The sequence below is a fragment of the Gadus morhua genome, chromosome 4 (genome assembly GCF_902167405.1).
Source record: "Gadus morhua chromosome 4, gadMor3.0, whole genome shotgun sequence".
Lineage (NCBI taxonomy): Eukaryota > Metazoa > Chordata > Actinopteri > Gadiformes > Gadidae > Gadus > Gadus morhua.
The window spans coordinates 35,797,258-35,806,825 of NC_044051.1; the positions used below are offsets into that span (position 1 = coordinate 35,797,258).

General features: G+C 43.0%; 1 protein-coding gene across 1 annotated transcript; it reads left to right on the forward strand.

The window, feature by feature from the left end:
• The first annotated feature begins 3,370 nt into the window (after positions 1–3,370).
• On the forward strand, positions 3,371–9,568 carry LOC115541750 (uncharacterized). Its single transcript, XM_030353595.1, has 7 exons — positions 3,371–3,482; positions 4,816–4,858; positions 4,923–5,261; positions 5,507–5,643; positions 6,700–6,919; positions 8,679–8,848; positions 9,147–9,568. The coding sequence occupies exons 1-7, from the start codon at positions 3,371–3,373 to the stop codon at positions 9,215–9,217; spliced, it is 1,092 nt and encodes a 363-aa protein (XP_030209455.1). The 3' UTR covers positions 9,218–9,568.

Below are 9,568 nucleotides of genomic sequence, written 5' to 3' on the forward strand. Positions count from 1 at the left end.
AGGTATTGTAACAAAAACTTCGAGTTGTGTTACTTTGGTCTAAGCATGTGTCTGTAGTGTTCAATCAATTGGCAAAAACTGCAATCATTGTTACGCATAAAGATGATTTGTGTACAAACTTCAACGGTAAGCATATTTTCGATTTGTTTAGTCAAATATTGTTAAGCACATGTCAGTGTGGGCGTGTCTGTGGAGGATGGCTGGTTGAGGCAGCCTCACCTGGCCGAATCTGATTGGACTCTGGGGGTGGCTGAGGCTGCACACCTGTTGCACATTGAGTAATCAGTCGGCACCGTTAATTTAAGTGTATTCATTTAAAGTGTAATTCTGGGGAAAATTGAACCCAGGGTCTTTGTTTTGGAATGCATACACATCAATTAAGCCCTCCAGATGCTTTTCTCATTGAAAATCAAGTATAGCGTTTGCCCGGTGCAATATTTAGCTTCCATGTTATTGATTAGTGGCACCACGAAAGCTTAAAATAAGGCATTTAACCACTAATATTGATCAAAATAGCGCCAAACCTCAGCAGTAGCATGATTAGGGTCCCTACACATAAAACCAAAGCATCAACAACTTAGTTAGTGTACCGGGAGTTTATTAAAAAATACTGTTTTCCAAGTCCGAGCCTTACCGTTGGGTCCATGTTTCCAATAAATCCACACAAGTCGATTACCTGCTATCATAAATAATATAATAGTGGCGCCATCAAATTTAACTTAACAATCTACCCTCTTGGAATTGACATGAGAGATCATCTGATTAACGTTAGCAGAGCCCGTTTCTTTGACGTTAACGATAGTCATTTCCCCTGGAATCGGTTGTTGGCACTATGGTCCTAAAGATGGCCGCCACAACAAAAAGGTCACGTGATTGATACCCATGTATAGGTTGAAGAACAGTGAACTGAATGATGATGATGATGATGATGAAGATGAAGGTGAAAAGAAAATCGGCATTCTAGTGAATTCTTACGGACGTGATAACCATATAAGAAGGAGACGGATTAATGTAAAAAATATGTATAAATATATTGACAAAAATCCATTGACATACAATAGTTTTATCTTCCTATGTGTGTAGCTATAGCATATAAGCATTGTAATCTGATAGCAGGGCTGCTCTCTGCCTATTCACGGGAATGACATGCTTTTATTTATTGGTCAAGATCCTGTAAATAATGTAATTCAAATTAGAAGAGTCTCTCTCTCTCTCTCTCTCGAATTTGAAAGTGGTTTCCTCTGTTGCCTTTGCTTTTTTCTTTGCTTTTTTCCACAAGGAAATTCAGATGTATTTTTAAATCGTGGGCTTTGTTTGACCTTCACTGTTCTTTAAATAAACAAAATACGTGTGATCATCCCATCTTTGTCAACTGGGTGGTACTTTAGAGTAGGATTTAACTTTTGCTCAGGTGAGCGATGCGACATCCCCCCAGAGAGTGTATTCCCTGTAACTTGACTGCATTGTTTGGACACTATTAAATCCCTATATTGTCCCCTCGCTTAAGTTGAGGACCCAAGTGGGGCCACCAGCGGCGAACCAATTACAAGAGACAAGCAAGTGTTCTTGGTCCCCCTCGTGTGTACCCAAGGTGAGCTCTGTCTGTCTTCACTTAACTACCCTTTTCTTGGACTCAGTTGTTCCAAGAACAACTGACTTTTATGGCCTCTTTCACAAGCACACAATTTGGGTAGGCCTACTGTCAGTTATATTGCAATTTATTAAAGGGGACATATTAAGAATACAACACTCTTCCTGGGATTTAAGTTTTGGGTCTCTGGTGCCCCCACACGCATACAAACTTTGAAAAAAGTCTGTAGAAGATTATTTGAGTGAGATATGTATTTCTGAAAGTACCTGGCCTACAGTTACCAAAAGAGTGAGTCAGTTCGGTGCCCCCTCCTACGTAGGAAGGGGGCACATTTGAATATTACCTCCCACTTTCCCACCCCCCTCCAAGCAGAGCATGGCTAAGATTTTGTGGACCAGCCGATGAGCGCTGGGAGGAGGTGTTCACGCATTTCAGAAGCAGGGATATTCCATACGATAATAGATGTCTAATTTGTCAGTTTTCCATGTGATTGCCTGGCAGGGAGTCGGGCGGAGCTGCGGACTGCCGCCGAGCTCCCCCCCGACGGAGCTGCCGGACTGCCGCCAGAGCAAGTCGTTTAAAAATAGATGCAAATGACGGTATCAGGTAAATAGAGAGAGACCCATACTGTGTCTGGGAATGCATGCTTAATTGCGGCACAGACCTACGGACACCTTTGGGCCAATGATAGGCCACGTTTCATAAAAACCAGGCTACATCACCAGCCTAGATTAGGACATTAAAGAAATTGTGACTATCTTTTAAACATGCCAACAGTACAGAAATGTGCCAAACAACGCCAAGCAATGGAAATGGCCTGAGCAGCCATGGATGTATTCATATTGACTTTGGGAAAAAGGGGGAATACGAGTTTATTCTGGTCAGTAATGACTTCCGGTCAGTAATGTGGTCAGTAATGATCTTACTCACACTAACCAGAGGTCTAAATAATGAGTAGTAAAACCTCCTGTGTGTTCCCCTGTGTGTTTTTATACAGATCTACTGGTGTATAACATTTTAAGTCACCCCCGTACAATCCAGCCTCAAACGGACTGGCAGAAATATTCAACCAGTCACTTAACATACTGTATGGCCTGGGTATGGGTATTCACTACAAAGCTGCCTTCATTTAACGTTGCTGCAATTCTACAGGATCACACCGTCAACCAAAATGGGAAAATCTCTCTGTATCCTCTTTTCAAAAATGTTACTAAGCTGTGTCCGGAAAGAACTAAATTTTATGCACAGATGCAAAATAAAACAATTTGACCTCAGCCAAATAGGAAGGGGTTGGTTTGCATTTCAGGGGAGAGGATGAGAGCATAGCAGGTGTTGAGTGCATAATTTTTTTTATCACATTGTGGTACCAATTACTTAATACTTTTTCAAATATTTAATTTAATATCTATTAATTTTATTCTGTAATGGGAGTCAATGTGATTCCCGTGAATCGATCCTTTTTATCTTTAACCATTATTCAAACATTTAACAAATCACATTTTTTATCTTTATGCATATTGAAACAGATTTTCGATATTTTTCACACTTGTTTGGATTCCACAGTTTTAGTTTTGTTCCCTCTTTGTATATTTCCCATCGTCTCATTGACCTCTGTTGAGCCCTTTAGAGCGTGTGACGCAGCAGGTACCTTGAATTAGGCCCCAGTAGCAATGGTGCCTTTTTACGGACCTTTACCCTGTAATAAAAAAGTTTAAAAAAAAAGTAAAAACTTTCCTCATTGTTATTTATGTAGCACACACTGCACACAACATAAATAATATGGATAGCAATGCAAGCTCCATGCTGGTGATGCTCGACCCCAGCGCTGCCTTCGACACAGTGGACCACAGCATTCTTCTTCCTCATCTCGAACACGATGTTGTCACCAAAGGTTCTGCCCTTCGCTGGATTAGATCTTATCTCACAAATTATAACACATTTTCTTTCCCTGCTGAAGAATCAGCATCAAAGGGGTCATCACTATTATACCTGTTAAGCCCTTTGTAACTGTGATTAAGGGCTATAGGCCTACAAACAAAATCAGATTGAGTTTGTGAACATGAGCCAACATGACTTTGACTTGAATAAGGAAAGCCTCAGCCACACCAATGGGTATGCTAGACTATAATTCCCGTTGTTGTGTAAATATAATGTTTTACTAGGCCCCATCGTCACGTCAGAAGATGCAACCCCATTGCTGCGCTGCACACGGCTCTGTTGTAGAGCCAGTTTGGTTGAGTTTCATCTAGACGCCTGTGTGCCAGGACCGGAGGCTGTGGTGCGTTGCGTGCGTTCGTTCCATGACCCTTTCCCCCCCAGACCTACCAGATCAACTGATGTCCTCACCACCACTGCCCTTCCACACCTTCCCCAGTCAACCCTTCTTTCATATAATATGCTTGAAGTACGCTGCCTGTCGGCGGATGTATTTGCAAATGAGAGCCTTTGTTTAAATTAAGGAAAATAGACAATAGATGTAAATACGTCACACATCCAAGAAGGACCGCAGGGCTCTGCTGGTGGTGAGTAGGCTGTCATCTTCAAACTGGAGCCACAACGTTAATCAGATCTCCGGCACCTCTGTACTCGCGACCTCCTCATTGGTTGAATTCCACAGATTAAAATAATATGATGTAAGTTATAGTTATATTTAAATTATCCATTTTTCTCTCTTTGATCTGATTATTCGATTTATACAGGGGGTTGTGTAGAGGCTAGCATCAGCCATTGTCGGTCACTGAGGATTTTGTTTCTACAGAACCATGGGGTCCAGTCGTCTCATCTGCAGTTTCATCGGTAGGTATTCCACACATCACTGCTCTATTTATCATTGAGTCAGTTTTATTGAATTAAGTTCGATTAACCAGCCACATAATGGAAACGTATGTTTGACAGTTAAATATTTTGGGATGTGGGGTATCTGTGATATCTCAAATAATGAAGAATAACAGCAGTAACATTTACATCTAAATTATTATGTGCTAATGCAAGATGCGACAAGGCAGTACCCTCTCTGTCGTCATTTTACGATAGGTAGTATTGGTATTCTTCCTTTAAATAGTAATATTAGATTGTTACAATGGTTGTCTTTGTTCAGTTATTTAGTAAGTTATTTATTAGTAATATACAGCAGCATTAGCATTTCCTCGTATATTGCTTTCCAATCAGAGAACACCCTGTCCTGGTTTTATCCCTGATGTACCGATCATGTATTGTCTCACCAGGTGTTCTCATCCACCTGCGGGAGTCAGTCACCTGGATGTTCAGGTATTTACATGTGGGGCTGAAGCAAGTTATCCAAACATACCAGTATTTTCATGTGTTTTTGAAGAGTGAAACGCAACTTGACTAAACTCTGCTCTGTGGTTTCACTCGCTCTAAAAGCTGCATCCAGCATTGACGTGCCGCTGAGGGGCTCGGCCGTTCAGTCTTCCACCTACTCGAGCGGGAGCGCTGGACGGGCCATCGATCAGAGCTGCGTCCCTCTTTGGGGCCACAGCTGCACTCAAACCTATCAGACGGACAATCCGTGGTGGAGGCTCCAGCTGGACGGTGTGCACAGGGTGTCGGTGATCGAGATCACTAATCGGAACGATGTTCGGGAGTGGCTCGACGGCGTGGAAATACACATTGGCAATTCACTGGTGAACAACGGCAACGACAACCCGAGGTGAGTCACTATGCGACTACGCTTTAATCCCCTGGAAACACTTTGTGATCCTTTTAAACTAGCCTGATGTCATTTTTTAGTTTATTTTAGTTGCAGTGATAAAGTGTGGTTGATTACTACGTTGACGATCATACAAGACATATAACCACGTAAAAAAATATATTAATGAACGAGTTTGGTTTCTGTATTCTGAGGCCTACCTTCACCGGGCGACTGTATCATCTCTCTTGCTCTCTCTCCCTCAGGTGTGCCATCATCCACGATGTCCCCGACGGCTTGACTCAGACTGTCCATTGCTGGGGAATGGAAGGAATGTATGTCAACTTCTACAAGCCCTTGAACTCCACACACTTGGCGTTGTGTGAGGTCAAAGTGTACGGAGGTAGGAACCGCTTCTATCAAACCATGGCCTCATTGGTGTGGGGATGGGTGTCTAAGTGCACCTGTGGGTTAGGGTAACACGGTTTCCGGTTATACCCGTGCGGTGTGCGAACTCATCCCTGTTTAATATTAGGCAAAGCGACTGTACGGCCCCTGTCATTGGGAGGCGTTTTGGCAAATTAAAATGTAGCCTATTGCTTACATCATCAACTTGTGTTCATGCTAAACATGATTTTTATTGCATTAGAAATATGTAACATGCATATTATATATATAACATGCATAGCATATCGTACCAATATTATGTTTGTTTTGAAAAGGAGTTACAAAGTTGGGTGTTTATGGGTCGTCGTGTGGTAAAGATGATAGCCAATCGGGAGCTATACTGGCTGCTAATCATTATCCACTGCAGACGAATCAGAAGTGTACGCTGTCTGTTTTCACATGAATGGTCGAAGAAACCTCATAGCCCTTCACATCAGTGGGAGTTCAAGTGTGCTGAGATTTGACTGTGACCGTCCCTTTTTGTTTGGAGAAAAAATAATGTGGAGTCAACTGTCTGAAGATTTAGTTTTGCCGTATATAAAGTGTTTCTAAACGTCCCACACAAGGGATTAATTTAGTGTCGCTATGACGCTTTTTAACATTTGTGTCTACCAAAGGCCTAAAAGGGGTAATATCATGCTTTTTCGACTTTTTCCCTTTGATTTAGATTGTTATATGTGTGTACTGTATGCATGTTTTATGTCTGCTAAACTAGAAAAACTAAGTGTGAGCCAGGGGGAGTATTCTTGCCCACCGAGAGAGACGCTGAAATCGGTTTTTCAGAAATGAAACAGTGTGAGAATAGTATGGGGTATTTCTAACATACATGCAAGTAACCCTATTCTAGTTGTACCCCCAAATGCAATTATTAACCCCAAAAAAGCATAATATGGGATCTTTAGTAGAATATTAGGGAGGGATTAGGTGTTTCTTTCTCAAAGTTGCCTTAATGTACACTTAAAGGGCTAAGAGTGTAAATCCCTCACCCCAACGCTGTCTTTTGGTTCCCTAGAGTTGGCCCCCCCTCCACCCTCCATCAGCACTCCGGGGCTGGGGATGAACATCACCCTGGTGGGGAAGCGGCTGTGCTGGTCAGACGCCCTGTTCTACTGCAGAGACTATCACTGGGACCTGATGATTCTCAGGGGCCCGGCGGAGCAGAAGATAGTTGACCATCTGGTGGCTCGCGCCCACTTCCCACTAACCAGCCATCTCTGGGTGGGCCTGCGCAGGTACTGGCCAGGCCTTACGGCTCATTTATGGTTCCACGTTGACGCAACGCCAGGGGGTTTACGGACCAATTACGTCCTTGCGGACCCTCCCTGCGTCCACCGCGAGGACCGGACGTGCGCCTCCCAAAAATGTTAACCTTGCATCGAGGCGACGCAGCAGCGAGGGATGTGATTGGTCCGCTCACTAAAACCCGACGCAGAACCGAAAGAGGTTCACGACCAGTGATGGACTGGGATTAAAAAACGGCCCTGGCATTTTTACCCACCAGCGGCCCACACGGGGACGCGCACGTACGCGCGTGCCCGCAACACACAGATATAACTTCACACACGGAAATAACACGCACTGGTCTGTTTGTTCAGTGTCTTGAACATTAGTGCTAGCGCTGGTGCTACTAGCTAAAGCTGCACATGGCGGTGTCACACTAAATTTGTACCGGCTGCCAAATTTGTACCGGGCGCGTCATCCATACGTAATCCACTCCAAATCTGCCTGGCAACAGATGATCGCTTCGTCCGTTGCCTGGCAACGGACGATCGCGTCGAATGACGTGAAAGGTTCACAAACATTCGCAAACCTTCTATCTAGCGATCCGTTATCTGTATTGAGTTATTTCGTCCTTGACCTGCTTTAAACACTCAGTTTACTTGCTAAATTTGATTAAACAATTAAATACAATACAAATATAAAGTAAAAACAAGTGTTATCTAGATCCATTTTCTGTATTATGTTATTTCGTCTTTGGCAACATGAGCGCAAATGTTTTTTTAAACCTGCCCGGCAACGGACGACGCGATCATCTGCTGACAGGCAGGTTTGAAATGGATTACGTATGGATGACGCGCCCGGTACAAATTTGGCAGCCGGTACAAATTTAGTGCGACAGCGGCTTAAAAAACAAATCGGTCAGTTACGCGCATTTTTCACTGTCAGCCAACAGTAATTTCCTGGATTTCGCTCTCTTTTTCTCCGCTCCTCCCTTCTATCGCTTAATTCCTCGATTCAGTTCATACTCATAGTAACCTCAGCAGACTCTGGTATCTTCCAAATTTCAACTTCCAACAACCCCCTATACGCAGATGCGGTCTGATTCGGTTTTGATATTCCCAGAAGTCATGTAACTTTTGTAAACCAATAATAAAATGAAAAAATACAGGCAGATTTATTTGTGTTTCAAATTCAAACAATTCCATTTTTAAACATCTGATTGAATAAGGCTACAAAATAATGTAGACCGATGTAAATATTAAGGGCAACCATGACTGTAGTATAGACACTCATATCTGGTATAAATACTGTTCGTTTCCTATAATGTAGCATGAATAGGATTTAGATTTAGAGACAAATGGCTAATTTGAAGCTGTTTAACACTAGATGCTTGATAGTGGGCCAAGAGATAATGTGGGGCCGCGTTGCGACGAAGCGGCCGCGCGAACCCGACAAGCATGCCGCCCCGTGATTGGCCGGCCCAAACGGCCCACGAGAGGCCCTTCATGGCATCTGCCCGAAAGCCAGACCGTCCAGTCCGTCACTGTTCACGACTGCGTCGAAGCATCTGCGTGGTCGTTATGTTGCGTTGAAGTAGAGCCATAATTAAGCCTAAAGTGTCTTTCATGCAAAAAAAGTCTGTCGTTATGATCATCTGTGTGTCCATCCGATCACTTAGTCTTCTATCAATTACCATGAAAATAAGCAAAGCTCAACATTTGTCTTTGCTATTCCACCCAGGTAACACTTTAACCCTTTCCATGTGTGTAGGTCTATTCAAGGGAGCTCTTGGTTTTGGATGTCCGGTGACCCAATGGACTTCACCCAGTGGGACGAGGCCTCACAGGACCCCAGCCCCTGTGGGGGCATTTCCAGCTCGGAACGTTCCACATGGAGGCAACGCTTTTGTGGGGAACATCTTAACTTCATCTGTTTCACAGGTTGGTGTCTAGTCTATAGAGCCAAAACCAGGACCTTCTTACAATCTGCAGGCATGCCCCAACTTCTGTGACATACACACCAGTGTGACATACAACTCTCAAAGAAGATCCTATTTTTCAGTTAACTTCTTTGAATGTCTGACATGATTCATAGTTTGAAACAGTAACAGGTTGAAGCTTCCTTTTTGGGAAAATCCCTCAAGAACTAAGCTCCACCTAGAAGTATGAATGAGGAGTGAAATGAGCTCTATGTCTTTTACACAACCTTTATTAACCTTCTTGTATCTGTCGTTCACAGGTCCGACCGAAGGAGGGAAGAAGGTGCGCTTCTATAGTACGACAAGGGGGAAACCAACTTGTAAAAACTAGGTTGGTCTCATTGGAGAATGCAGCTACTGATTCTCATGTAATCCTAAAAAGGGAAGATTCTGAATGCTTTAGCACAGAGCTTGTCTGTGGTAGCCAGCCAGATCTGCATTTTGTTAACAAACTAACAGAAGATATATATCCATGGAATTAGTGCTGTAATAGCTTGAACGTGTAAACGCGTAGAAGTAAAACATTTACTTTAGAATCCAATCAATGAACATCATTATGAGCAGATGTAGGTGACGTTGCATTATTTCTTTGATTTGAAATGTGGAGATTGTGAGAAGAGGCTATCAAAACACTAAATAAAATATTTGTCAGGTTTTATTTCTGTGTCTTGAAAATACTTGA

Excerpts from the sequence above, each read along its gene's own strand:
- LOC115541750 (XM_030353595.1), top strand. The coding sequence starts at position 3,371 with ATGGATAGCAATGCAAGCTCCATGCTGGTGATGCTCGACCCCAGCGCT. Across the intron at positions 3,483-4,815 it reads ACACGATGTTGTCACCAAAG|GTGTTCTCATCCACCTGCGG; the intron begins GTTCTGCCCTTC and ends TTGTCTCACCAG. Across the intron at positions 6,920-8,678 it reads CTCTGGGTGGGCCTGCGCAG|GTCTATTCAAGGGAGCTCTT; the intron begins GTACTGGCCAGG and ends CCATGTGTGTAG.